Source organism: Apostichopus japonicus, chromosome 19 (assembly GCF_037975245.1).
Source record: "Apostichopus japonicus isolate 1M-3 chromosome 19, ASM3797524v1, whole genome shotgun sequence".
NCBI classification, from domain to species: Eukaryota; Metazoa; Echinodermata; class Holothuroidea; order Aspidochirotida; family Stichopodidae; genus Apostichopus; species Apostichopus japonicus.
Genome location: NC_092579.1, coordinates 20,543,314 through 20,558,473, shown reverse-complemented (window position 1 = coordinate 20,558,473; position 15,160 = coordinate 20,543,314). Strand labels below are relative to the sequence as shown.

Below are 15,160 nucleotides of genomic sequence, written 5' to 3'. Positions count from 1 at the left end.
ACTGTTTGCAAATAGAGTATAAAATTAACTTGTGCTTACAACCTGAATCTAACCTTTGGCCATCTATCATTGCACTGTACGTTCTGTTCTAGATCACAATATTGGGTAAGTCCTTATTACTATCCAAACAGGACATTTGTCACAGCTGTTTCCTATACTTTTATACTAGTCTTCCTTATTTGTTTATATAGGGACATGTTTGCATTTTAACATGATGCTTAATAGACAAAAGCCTAGCAATGTCTGTTTATTTTTTTTTTTATTGTGTGCAAATTTATGGGAACTAATAGAGTGCAAAACTGCAAACATTGATAAATTTATAATTTCAGATAACAGGAAATCCACTGAAAGCAGTCAGACCTAGATAATTAGAGTATTACCATATGGTAACCTTACAAATGCACCAAGTGCTGTATCACATGACAGTGAATATGCAACATATTGTTCTACTTAGTATACCATCTACTATACGTGACATAAACTGACAACCCTCTCTTTAATTCCGTCATCCGTCATAGTGCTAGCTTTTGATCACGACACACCTGATGTTTTGGCCAATTCCCTTACATAAATCAGGCCAATTACTGTCAGATACTGCTTAAGCTTCTGTTGTACGTAATCAAAATATAGTCAAATCTAGGTCGGATCTTAGCTCACATCAAAGTTTGAACAAGTCACTGTCATATCTGATCAAAGTATATGTAGTCAAATTTAGGTCGGATCTCAGCTCACGGCAAAGTTTGAACCAGTCAACAAGTCAGCACTGCATGGCATGAAGCTTTAGTGGCATAATCTGACTTAATTTGCAGCTGTCACTGCCTTTAAAGTATCTGAACAGTTTTTTTTTTTTATAAATAAGCACTGTAAGATGCTTCTGAGTTAAACCTGGCGTATTGCACGAACTAATTGAAGGCATTGAAGACTCGCCCCAAACCGTGTGCAGCCATTTGAAAAAGTTAACTTTCCATTGCTTGCAAGTGACGTTTTTTTTTAGTGTCACTACAAAATGCAGACAGTAATGAAAAGTGATATCTTGTTATCTTTAGCTGGACCTGAGATGTCCATCGCTGCTTTTATATGTACACTGTGTTGTGGGTATTGACCGTAGCTGCATGTACTTACTGTGCACTAGTGTCTAATTACAGACGGTAGCAAGCTGTGTGTGTATTTTCTGGGATCGATGGTGTTATCTAACACTTCTGTTACACCTCATTTGAAACTACAGTAGGTCAGATTACAGGCATGAGACATTTCTTTGTGCCCGAGTCTTCACACCCTTTAAGACAGTATAGTGTTCAAAGAGTTGAGCTCTATACACGTACCCAGAAAGGGTGGAAAGAGGAACAGATCTCATGATCGTATCAAACTTGAACTGTCTATGTGATGTGGTCAGGTCTCTCAATGCAGAATGAAGCTAGCCAACAGTATGAGCAACACATCATCACGAAATGTACCGAAAAATTATCCAAACTGAAAGTTCATTTAAAGGGATATTTCTGGTAGCAGACAACGGAACTGTGACATTTATGAAAAGAGCTGGACATTCCACTCGATGAGTTGAAAACTCGGACTATCTCTAAATCTCAACTCTAATTCAAGATATGGTTGTTGAACATCAAGCCCTAATTTGGCTGCTAGGTAATCTTTCCATACTGCCATTGAGTGATCAAGGCATTATAAGCGGTCTGTGATGTCATAACCTGGGCAATTATTCTTCAAAAAGCTTTACTTATCTATTTTAACCTTCTTGTTTGATTTATTCTTGAAACCTGATACATTTTGGTTGTCTTCTTAGCTGTGAAGATTCTCTGTATTTGAAAATATTTCATTAAATGCAACTTTTTTGTAGAAAAATATTATTTTCCAATGTGAATGAGCACGTTAAATATATATATTACAAAGGTAAACAAAAATGTTTAGACTGAATTGCTGTAACGATATTTTCATTTTACTGTTGCCAGATGCATTAAAAAATTAGCATAAAATTTGTAAAATTCATATGTTCACCATATATAAAATGCTACGTTTTATGACCTAGAGATGCAGACAATTTCAAACATATTTATTTAATGTAGACATATATGTACAAGTTCATGCAAACTTTGGCGACATTACTGTTTACAAAGTGAAAGTATCTCTATGACACATTAACAAACAATTTACCATCACAAATAGATTTATATTGCCTTTTTGCAAGGGCTCCTCTGGAAAGCAGTGATTCTGCACTGAGCAGGACTACCCTCATTAAAGATGACAATAATAAAAAATTAATTAAAAAAATTAAATTAAAAAAAATTATATTAAAAAAAAATCAATCAGGAAGAAATCAACAACAAATGAACATTCAGAGAAAACAAAAATCTTACCAATGTTGCATCGCTGTAACGTTGAATAAGTTCCTGTAAAGAAAAATAAAATAAAATAAAATTGCCTAAGGAATAATTTTTGCACAACAATTTAGTACATATTTCTCACATCATGGTAAAGTGTCACTCACTGCAGTGCAAATATTTAAAAACCTGTGTACTGTAAACAATGTTCATTGATGACTGGGTCTTAAACATGGCAGAATTTTTAATTCTCACATTTTGACACAAATAATCCAAAACATAATTACAAGTTTTGGAAATTTACATTGCTATAGAATTCTTATAAGTTACATCCTGTTATTAAACCGTTCATCAGTACAAGTAGAGTATAAATTTACTTTACAAACTGAATGGCACAACTTTGTGAAGACATTGAAGCACAGATGAGGAAGCTAGGAGCTCAGAACTAAAACACCCTTGAAACAAAGTAGTACAAATATTAAGAGATCCCTATAAAATATCACCAAATTTTGCCCCAAAAAGATAGCTACATGTTATTTAGCTTATATATATAACATTGCTCACAGTTTCCAAAATAATGTGAAATAATTTCCGACTACATTTACATGTGTTGAGTGCTTGTCTGTTATTGTGCAGTCAATATAACCATGGAGGTCTGTTTTTACCTCCATGATATAACATCTATAAATAATGCTGGCAGATTGAAGCCATATGAAATATTTGACATAAGGAGGTTTGCAAATTTATTTTCCAAGGGTGGCACTAACAATGGGTGAAAAGTTTAATCGTGCATTATATTTGTCTAACTTCTTCCGAGCATGTTTTGGCTGTCATTATACTGACAGCCTCGCATAGATTGATGGTCGTAGCGGTGGATGAAACTAAGATGATGTACCAAATTAATTAAACAGAAAAAGCTCTCAGTACAGTAGTGCACATGGTAATTATATATCAAATTGAAGTCAACTCAAGTACAGTACTACCGTGGCCCAGAGGGGTCTTGGTGAAGTATATGTGATGTTGTTTCCAATTTTTTATAGCTACTTTCAAACTAGTAGTAACGACTTTCAAACTACATTATATCAACTTCAAATTAGTTATAGCAAGTTTCAAACTTGTTATTATGAACTTGCAACTCGATCATTATTACTATTTGGAAAAGGCATTATAACAATTAGTTTAAAATTATGACATTATATACTTCAATGTTTTATATATATACTGGGCCACCATACAGTACAGATCAAGCCATAGCAACCATTTACAGTACAAAGTATACACAGTGCTCATATACACACACAGTAAATATTAACTTATACTCTATACCCATGCAAACTATAAATTTGCAACTCCTAGCTGTATAATGCATCAAACAGACAGCCCATGCAATCTTCCTAATGGTGGTCTTATTTATCCACCTGCAGCTTACTCAATAAAGTATTGACAGGTAAGAACCTACACACAAGCAGCTTATAATCGGTAACCCTTCAGGCATGGCAAGAAACACATTGGAATACACAGTTATACATCTCCAAATTCCGAGAGTCTAAACAGACTGATCTCAGTTGGCCAACAGGGAATTCTGTAAACTTTACTTTCATCAAAGACATACATAAACATGTAGAATGTTTATTCTGTATTTTATAAAAGCACATAGCAATTCACATTTTCCAATGTAGATCTCAGTATAAAATCAATTGTATGGTGATGTTTAAATAACAAGGATTTTTTCTCAAAATTATAATTGTTTTTAGTAATTTTACTACAGACACCGACATAAAAGCATTACGTCGTTTACTATTATTGTTTTTTAATTTCTCCAAAGCCTGAAAATTTATATACACATACATGTACTGTATATATTGGCAGGTAGTCTTTAGTGTGCAGTCTATGTATATCACCTTATACAGCTGGTTGTGTTACAAAGCGTTATAAATTCAACTTATTTGCAGGGCTTGACATAGAGTAAGCGTCAAAAAGGGCACAGCAAAAATGCCATTGGTAGTTTCCAATTGTGAAGGGCATGACGGCAAATGGGAAGGGCAAGATGGCAAAAATGAATTTGTGTAAGGGCACTGACGACATTTTGGGTTGCGCAATTCTTACGTCATTTTGGAGCAGTAAAAGTGTCTAATCAGGCCATTTAATTATGAATAATTAAACAAATACAAGGATGAAGCTATTTTTTTTTCTCGTTTAGAAAATATTTTTTGTTCGCTTGATGGCATAGTGGATCAGAAATGTTGAAAACTTTTAATCTTCAAGTGGGTTAATATTCAGTAAAAAGCACGGCCCAAAGCAACTTTTAACTTAAAAGTCCCAGACGTAAATAAAAATAACTATCACCCCTTTCCGTATGTGGTATGTGCCCTATATGACATGATATGTCACTACTTTCAACAAATAAATATCAGCTTACATCGTTTTCTAAGTGGAGGTTACTATTTCTATTAAGGTGTTCTCATATTAACATTCCCGCCCAGTTTATAGCTGAGTGCAGGACAATAAATCGACTAAAGCAAGTCCAAATTTCACGCGACAAAGTCAATGGGATTTTACTGTGTGAATTCCCTCACACACAGTTATTTCAATGGAGAAGTCCCATTGACTTACTGTGGAAGTAAAACAAACCTGGAATAGCGAAGTCCTTGTGAAGGAAGAATAAAGAATGATCTAAACGACATTAATGTTTGTAATGTATGTATAACAGATACGGGTGTCCGGCGAAACTCATGAGAAAGTTTTATAAAAAGAAGAGGAAGAAGGGGGAAAAAAAAACGAATCAAGGTACTGCATAATGAAAGATGAATCAAACAAAATCTCCCCAGTATTTTGGGTTACCCTATAGTGTAACTTAGTGTTATACTCGCAATTCACAGGGCACCAACGGCAAACTGTAAAGGGCATGAAGGCAAACTTATGCCGTCGTCGAGGTGTATTTTTCAAGGGCACTAAGGCAAACAGCAAGGGCACGACAGCTTTTTGCCGTCGGTGCCTTCAACTATTTCGAGCCCTGTATTTTACAGCCCTATTTGCACTTAATGTTTAACAGTATTTTATGTACTAATTTTACCAAGCAAATTAAGCTTTAAACATTTCATCGCATCTGGCAAATAATAAAATAACTTTATTAGTGAGACATGCGGGCACTACCAGAGCAATGCAAATTATTAATAATAATTTGATGGTTACTCAAATGGGAGGGAGTGGGGGATTCCCTTCGACTACATGGACGTCGGCTTCAACGACTCCAGGGCAGCACTCCATACTTTGTTAAATCCTTCAGCTGTCCATGGCTTTTTCATCGTGCACTTATGCCCCTCCCCCCCCCCACTCCCCAACCTTTGAAATCCTATGCACAGCACTGACAATGCTAGCATTATGGGCTAAGTACTTTTCCAGTCGAATACACTCGATAGGCCTTCACCATATTGTTCACTAGTGAAAATAATGATCTCAGGTTTTTAATATCATTAAAACCCTAACTTTAACATTTTAATTTATGGAGATACACATTTTTTTAAATTGTGTGCATTTTTTTAATGCATCTGACAAAGGAAGAGTAAATATTGCCATATAACTTTCCCTACTTGTTTTCTTTAATTCATAATGGTTTTGTTTTAGGGTGTGTGAGAGTAGGGGATACGGGAGGAGGAAGGGGGGGGGGGAGAAGAAGGGGTTGAAGGGACCATATGGAGATATGTCTCTGAAATGATAATACCACTATTATTAAACTTCACATGTTTAAATAATGTAAAAAAAAAACGTACATTGATCACGATGTACATGTGGGCAGTACTACATCACTGTTTCCGATTAACATTATGAGAAAAATATTTCTTCAATTGTACTGAAATAGAATTTATATGCCCTGGGAAATGGGGAAACATTTCAAATGGTATTGTGATAACTACTGTGAATAAACAAAGTACTGAATGGTAACTACATATTAGTTCTATCACAGCATGTCAATGACTGGGCGCACTCCCTCATGGCCTAACCCCCTTGGCCTTTACTGTTCATAAATATATTGCCACATCTGTGATTTACAGGGTCTATTACATTCAGTTGCAGGAAATATATAAAATTTTGTTTTTTACATCAGACATAAAACTTGGGACTCCCTCTGAAGAAACTGGATGGGTCATACAGAATAACAAACTTTTATACTGTAGTTCATAGTGGCAATACTCATCTCAATGATTGATCAGATAATATTTAACCTGTCTATATTCTGTGCATGTTTTTGTCCCTTCTGTTACCTTTACTTGTCATTTAGCCATTGAAGAAGATCCTGCTAGGATCGAAACGTCAGGCCAACTTACTTTTACACATTCTATTACACAGACTCTAGTGGATAAGCAGTTTGCGAACAGTTTTTTTAATTTTTTATTCAGATAATACCCAGGCAGAAATCTGGAAAAGGGTAACTAAAATCTGTGTTGCACATGTATGCAGTTCAAAGATGCCTGTATGCCTGTACATATATACCGTAAAGAGTACAGATTATAAATGTGCAGACTATATATAGGCTACATTCAGTAGAAACCTTGACGCGCTTCAATCAATATTGCTGGTCAACATGATCATCAAAATATTGATGATAATCGCAGCTGCATGGATATAAATCCACAGATCTGTTTGCATTTGAAATTTCTTGGACATCAAGAACATTTAGCTATCTTTCTTGTAATTCAATTCAGAGTGAAAATTTTTCCTTTTAACAAATATATGATGTGATAGTCATTGATCACAGAAGTTGCAAAGTGCCGTATATTGCTACATGGTCAAGAAAATGACTAAAAATTAACAAGATTTGAGCTGGTAATTTATTTTTAAACAAATAGAGTAGACCTGTGCAGAACTCTGTGAGTGTACCTGGTGGCTTCAAGAGGAGTATGGGGGGGGGGGGGTGGGAACGGAACGGTGACCTGGAAGGGGTCGATTGTGGTGGCAGTGCTAAAACATTACCAATTTTTGTGTAACATTCGAACGTCAAGGAACTGCAGATCCAAATTGTATACTGTATGTACTGTATGTTGATTCGAGACAGGTACAAGAGGAGTGAGCAAAGTAATAATGATAGCATAGTTGCGTGGTTGTTATTTTAGTAAAGTGTGTTACTTTACAAACACGTTAAAGTCCAGACACAAAACTTCAATTATCGCCATTGGTCTATTTGAAAGAGATTAAACTGTCATGAACAACTTTCCAACTCAGCTAAGAAAAATCTTACTTCATTTAGAAGATATCACAGGTTTTGGATAACTAATCACAGACAAGGCTGAAGACTTGAGTAAGTCTTTTTTATGAACACACCATTGAGCCACATGTGATTCATTGTGGTTTATTTGTACAATGTTTATTTTCTGCAACAGAGACTAGCTTTAACATGAAAATTTCAAATCATAAATATTGAAGCCAGCTTATACAGTGATGACCTAATGATGACGTTGGTTTCATTTTCAACACAGTTTACCTTGAAAAAGTGAGAGAGGGAAGGTAAACTGTGGCACTATGAAATCACTGATAGTTTACATCTGGACGAGAGCCCCCAGACATGACTTTCATCTCTCGAACAGAGCAACTTTTTTCTTAGCTGTTAATTTGAGCGATTGTTCATCATAAAAGATCTTACTAACATTGTACACCCAAGACAGAATGTGGGTGAATTGCATTTTTCTTTAATAAACAAGTTTCACAGCCTTGTTATAATAGCCTTCTCCTGTGAAAGAAAAAATGTCCAAAGAAAATTTTTTAGGAATTTTTTTTTTCAAGTCAACTTGCAAAGTAGCACTGTCCAGTCTTGAAACAGGGAGTTGTTTCCATAACGAGTTTCCATAGCAATGCTTGAAATCAGCAAAACAGGCCAATTAAAAGCCAGCTGGATATATGCCCTTTCCATTTATCCCACAGAGTGGGTATAATGGTACTTCAGCTTATGCAATGACACCTAGGTTACAAAGGTCAACATCTAATATTATTTCTACAGAATTTGACCCAAATAAAACAGACTTTTGAACAGGTTTTTGATTATCTAAAGCAGAACTGTGAAGTGTCATTCAATATTCTGAGCACCACTGTGATCAATTCTGCTGGGCAAGATTAGTGGGGGTGTTTCAGCCAAGTTTTTCATGCCTGCATGCATATATATACTTTGATTGAGCTTCTACTGTGTATAGTCACATCAAAGTATTGTAATGCCAGCTCTATATGCTACTATACTAAAACTGATTCACAACAAGGGTGTTATTCTTGACTCTGTTGATTGCGTACGTTTTGACCAAATTGTTTGTTACCTTGGTGTTCATTTTGACGAAACCATGTCTTTTCGGCATCAAATATGCTCACTTAAATCCAGGTGCTTTAAGAATCTTAGAAATATTTCTAAAATGCGGTTTTATCTTACTAAGTCTGAGTTAAGCATTATTGTCCAATCCATGGTTATTTCGCATATTGATTATTGGTATCAACCAACATTTATATGATCAACTCCAATCTATTCAAAAGTTTGCTGCAAGATTGATATATGGTAAAAGTAGATATGATCATGTGACTGATCTATTCCATGATCTTCATTGGCTTAAAATCAAGGAGAGGGTGTACTTTAAAATAATTTTGATTGTGTTTAAGTCTGTTAGAGGACTGGGTCGTATATATTGGTAACCTCTGACCGTAGCAGAAATACATTATTGATAGAGCCTCGATTTAAATCCTCGTATGGGTATCGCTCGTTTGCCAAGGCTGGACCTAAATTGTGGAATAAGCTTCCTGACAGCCTTAAAGAAATCCAAAATACTGCTACTTTTAAGAGGCAATTAAAACACTAACTATTTGTAAATGGTTCTGATTTCAGCCAGAATCTCGACCAGGTTTAATTTTCGTATCGTTACTTTGAGATTTATTTAGTTGTTTTCCAGCACAGCAGTGCACACAGTTTTCTGTAGTAGTTGTGCTTATAAGCCTTTATTATTATTATTATATGCTCAGAATTAAAACAGAGAACCTGATCGATCGAAACAACAAACTTATTTGCTGATCAAATTTATGGTAGTCCTGAAGGGACATATGAGATGACGACTAAAATGTGTTGGTTATACAAGTTTATGACATAGCTCCACAATTTGACAATTTTGTCAATATTTTGTAATATTAGCAATTTCAACATCCCTAAAACGATTATGAACAGTTCAATGCAATACAAAGTTCTTTTGAAAGGCATAGCTGGTGGTTTTTCGACATCCTCTAATCCGTTCAAATTGATTGAATATTTACACCAAGAACCTTTCCATTGATGTATGGCACATTGTATTATTTTCTTTTGGGACTTGGTAAAACTTGATCAAACCTAGCACTTTTAGACAAGGAATTTGCTCTTTTCGCAAACAAATTCCTAAGCGCTCACGTGACTGCAGGTCACCCTGTGACGTACATGTGGGGAGTCGGTTGAGGAAAAATTTTGATCCAGATGTTCACTTCAGTACTATCACTACACCGATACGACACTCTGTTAAACTGTTAAAAATTCTAAATGACAGCAAATTTTTTTAGTAGGAGGTTGCGATACACTCCTGAAAACCGAAATTTAACTTTCTTTTCGTTTCCCAGTCATTAAACCGACAATAAACGTTGCAGGCTTTGGATGAATTTTGTAAGGAGTTATGACTTTCTGAAAGCCTTGCATTATGGCAGCAACACTGAGACATACCCATCTAAGCTTTCTAGTTCGTGGATTTGATTAATATTGCATCCACTGACTGGAAACTAACTGCAAACACGATTAATTGCCACAACAAATGAAGAAATACCCGAGATGTCGACATATTTCACAAGGTAGGCATTTCAATTGCAGCAAGACCAAGATATCATACGGCACAGTATGTATACTGACCTTAAGAATAGAGGCGTATCTTACAAAATATGACCAGACAGTTAGGCAGTTTTTTTTAACTATAATTTACTTTTAATTGAAGAATTGCTACCCAAAATGAGTTAACAAATGTGTGAACAATTATAACAACCATTTCTTTCTCTTGTAGAGCTGCATGGTTATTGGAAGAGTGAGGTTAATTAATGGTTCACTTTCTTACGAGATGTACGTGGAAAGTCTATTGTTATTGCTTTGAGTTTGCAGTACACTCCACAGAATGACGTCACACGGTGACCTGTACGTTCATGAGCTTTGACGCATCACGTTTATGGTCAGAGAGAATCTGCTAATTTTGACATCAAATTTCTTTAAATTACTGTTGTTTTCAACTAAACAGTACTGTTTGTGTACTAAAATACTTCAATAGTATGGGCCAATAAAAATTTGTTTTTTGCCTCCAGCTACGCAAATACCTTAGACTTTGGAGGATCCTTAAAGTTTAAAGTTGAGTACTCGACATTGCGTAAAAATGTTATTTAAGTACTATTGTTTTCGTGGAGCTGGTTGTTCCCAAATACTGCAAAGCATCCAGGGTAAATGTTGGATCAGTTGCTCTATGGTTAGATGTGGTCTGCGCTTCGTGAGTAACAAGAAGGGCACAATATTGAAGTACGTAGGCAATACACTCACTGAACTAGTTTACTAAACCCACCAAGCAAGTTCATTCTTAACACCAATCCAGTTCGGAGTTTTGATTTGTGGAAGGGATTGTAGGGTAAATGGAATATCCACAAACCTCGCTCAGCATTTTCACGAATTTTAAGAATAAAAAGATCGCTAACATGTTATGCAAGAAACGAATCATCCAAGATACACTTGAGGTTTGACTAGGGCTATGTGTTGCAAGTAGGTACAGTGATATGATTAATTTAGCGAGATATGCACACTGCATGTACGGGGATATTTGAAGAGTTGGGGTTGCTGGTGAAATCGCTGCAAGGTCAAAGCATGGAGGTACTATACGGAGTTGGCAAGGAGGAAAGAGTGGCAGGACAGGCGAAATGAAGGTCGGGTAGCCGTCCCTGTAAAACAGCGAAGCTAGGGCACTGGATGGCATCTGCCATATATATTATGTAGAGCATTCACAAAGTACAGGCAGTGATACGATCGCATCTAGGCCTACTACACTAGAAAAAGTATAGGTCATATAATAAACGCAATTGGTGTTCGATCGGGGAACGAAAACTTTTGTCTCTAGTAATATTACTGTCACTCGTTTTACTTGATTGCCGACATTCACAACATATCCAGATATCATTTAATGGTTCTAATAAATATGTTTTAAGCCCAGTACTTTATGCTGGTATATTGTCTCAACACTTGTTTTATTTGATTTCCGACATTCAGAGCGTATCTCTTCGCATCATGTTGAACTGGGTGAAATAAATAGGTTAAAAAGTGCAGTATTTTTATGCCGGCATTTTGTCTACAGGTAGACACTTGTTATACTTGAAAACCGACATTCACAGCATACCTTTACACATTATTGAAGGAGCTCAATGAAATCAGTTTAAAAAATGCAGTATTTTTATGCTGGTACTTTGTCTTGACACGTGACGTTGTACTTGATTTCTGACGTTCACAGCGTATATATTCATAGCCTATAACATTTTAATAGTTGTTTACCATGCAGCCTCCTATTCGTACGAGGTGTAACGCTCATGTTATCTGAGAGGCTGGCTGTGGGAGATACGGTAGCTTATGAAACAAGGTTTCCACAATTTGGCTTCTGGTGACTCCAAATGACCTTTGACCTCAATAAAATCTTTTGCTGGACGTATCACAACTACATTCTAAATATGACATTCGTCCAACCTTCCCTTCTTGAGTTATCGTGTTTAATTGCAGTCCAAAGTATACATGTATGCAAGATCTAGCAATTGGTAAAGGGCTCAAGGACATTAGTGATACTCCCTAAATACCGTATCTAGGGGCCTGGCCCTTGAAGATTTCTTCATTGCCCCTAGTGGTCCTTTAGTGGAAAACAGGTTGAGAACCTATGTGCTGGATATCTTTTATTTTAAACATTCACAGTAGAGGTTGCAAAGATACAGTATCTCAAAATTTCAGAGAGGACATTTTGACGAGATATGAAAATAGCATGCAAGCAGCACTGACAATCTTACACCTCAATTACTTGAATTTAAATGGAACTTGCCAAAACTAAGCCATAAATCTATGATTCAACATGCATGCATGGGTTCTACTCTATAAGTGATATGGTGGGTCCAATCATGATGCACTGAAACAAACAAACTGGCAGAGTTTACTCCTTGTTCAATTGATCAATTTCTCTTATTTGTACTTATGTAGCCTTTGCAATATGTTTTGTAGTTTGACAAATTTTTGAAGACATTCTGGGCAAATTCCATGGCAGTATCTGCACAAAAAATGGAGCCATATCAGGACCTATTAAGACGCAATTAAAGAAAAAAGTGCAATGTGTCCAGAATTCAGTTGGATGATCTTAAATGAGTTAAATTACTGTCCTTTGTTTTAATGCACATACAGTAGCAACAGTAACAAATTTTAGAAAGAATAATATGGGGATATATTTCTTTTGTTCTTTACATTAGATTCAAACAAATAACAGTCAGATAGCAAGCTTCAGTAAGCATCACAAAAGAAAGTTCTTTTGATAGTGATGATCTGGACATAGCTTTGCAAATATACATTATCATCCATTTGGCTTTCACTCGTGTAAAAATACGTTGCAAGACCTGCTAGCATGCCTCAAGTTTGAATTTGAATTTCTGAAATGCATAATATAGGTTCCTATACTAGATACATACATTTAGCAAAACAAAAATGACTAACCTGTGACTTTGGTCCTGGAACTTTTGTTTTCATAGAGGGTCCATCATATTCACCGGGCACCAGATCTAAAGCTGGAGCCAAAGATGTGCTCCTGAAACGTACTTCAGAAAAAGAAGGGGAAACGAATGTTCACTTCGACAAATTGAGCTATAATTTCCTAGTGCCAACTTGTGTTCATCATCGTGTGATAATAATACTGTGCATGTAAAAGTGCATGTTTCCCTTTTTTATATGGATTGTTCAAACCCTGCTCACAATATTTAAGGCCTAGCATTTTTCCATTTGCACCATGTTTTCATTGAACTGACCTTTTATCACTTGTGGCACACTGATATCATTAATTAATGTTTATCTGTTTATCTACATTTACTATAGCCTAGGTGTTTCAGTTTTTTTTGTCTGACATGTTAAAAACAGTCAATTATCCACAGATTTTCGTAACATACCCAAATAACATTCAAAATGTCTACTTCTTATGTTCTAAGACCAGATCATATGTCAGTAGGCCTATATTGTTGGGGGAGGTGTACCCTATACTGATCATAGTAACTTCTCTGTTAAAGGGTGTGAAGACTCGCGCAAAAAGAAACGTCTAATGGCTGTAATCTAACCTAGTTTCGAATGAGGTGTAACAGAAGTGTTAGAAACCACCATCAATCCCAGAAAATACACACGCAGCTTGCTACCATCGGTAATTAGACACTAGTGTACAGTCAGTACATACAGAGCTGCGGTCAATACCCACAGCACAATGTACAAACAATACAGCGATGGACATCTCAGGTCCAGCTAAAGATAACAAGGTATCACATTTCATTACTGTACAGTCTGCATTTTTTAGCAACACGAACAAAACGTCACTTGCAAACAACGGACAGTTAACTTTTTCAGATGGCCGCACACGGTTTGGCGTAAGTCTTCGATGCCTTCAATTCCCCATTGTGTATTCAGTCTTACCAGCCTAACCAATTTTTGTTTTCAGTACTATTGTGTCTAGTTAATAATCGCACAGTCACGTACTCCACTTAATGTACTTTCACCCCAAAATTTTGGCAAATTCACAAACATATATTTACAAAAATAGATTGTATGAAAAATCCAAACCAAAATAAATTATCCTGTTCTTTGTTATTGTTATGGTCGAGATGAAAGTGTTAATCAGAATCCATCTCGACCAAAACAATACCAAACAATGGGACACCTTCATTTTGGTTTTAATTTTAATATCTCTCTGCTGGATCTTGGATGAGAATGGGCCGAAATTTTGTGTGGAAATAGTATTGTCATTATTGTGTGGTAATACTGACTATGAAATGATACCGAAAATGAGTGTACACTTAGGGATTGGTTAGTTCGTGTTCATAGTGGAATACACAATGGGGCAGTATGAAACGCTTATGTGTAACCATGGAGCTATAACAGCTCCATGGTGTAACTTAGTACCACTTGAGCAACTGATTCTTACAACGCTAGCCTAGGCCTTCCAAACTATACTTACCAACAGGTTTGTGCAGGATCCGGTGAGATGAACTCGAACGTAAAAGCCTGTAAATATGTGCCATGGTTGTTGACAGCCTCCTGTATCGTTCCCAATCCTGTGACTATGAACTTCTAAATAGGCTACGTTCCTTGCCTGCGAGCTTGCCCTAACTGGTTTCGATTCCGACTCTTACTTGTTAAAGGATTCTGCTACCAAATATTGTTTTTACCACCTGTACACTCTAGCTAGCTGCTGTGTACTGCATATGCGTGCCTAGATATTTAAACCTGCTTGCCAACGTATCGTGTATTGCACTGACCTTGGGATTAAACAGAAGCCAAACACGGGTCACCAATAGTTTATGCAGCAAATTTGCTATGCAAGTTGTTCACTACCATAGAAATTGATTAGGATCGAACGATGACATGCGACATATACTGAAGCCACTCATAAAGTGGTGGCGCTTTGTGTGTACGGCAACAGAGCCGTATACGGCTCTGTACGGCAAGAAAGAACGGCGCGTAATACAAACACTACGTGATTGACTAAACTAAAGTGATAAAGTTGATGTAAATTACTCGAAACGGTGATATCGCGTGCCGC

The 15,160-nt window shown here is 36.3% G+C and overlaps 1 protein-coding gene across 1 annotated transcript in view; it reads right to left on the bottom strand.

Annotated features, from left to right (window-relative positions):
• LOC139959423 (4-aminobutyrate aminotransferase, mitochondrial-like) overlaps nucleotides 1–14,867 on the bottom strand; it is a 34,720-nt gene extending 19,853 nt beyond the window's left edge. The window contains exons 1-3 of the mRNA XM_071957029.1: nucleotides 14,576–14,867; nucleotides 13,078–13,178; nucleotides 2,367–2,399 (exon numbers count right to left, since the gene is read on the bottom strand). Coding sequence (XP_071813130.1) covers nucleotides 2,367–2,399; nucleotides 13,078–13,178; nucleotides 14,576–14,639 — 198 coding nt within the window. The 5' untranslated portion in view covers nucleotides 14,640–14,867. The remainder of the gene's footprint in view (nucleotides 1–2,366; nucleotides 2,400–13,077; nucleotides 13,179–14,575) is intronic.
• Nucleotides 14,868–15,160: the final 293 nt, after the last annotated feature.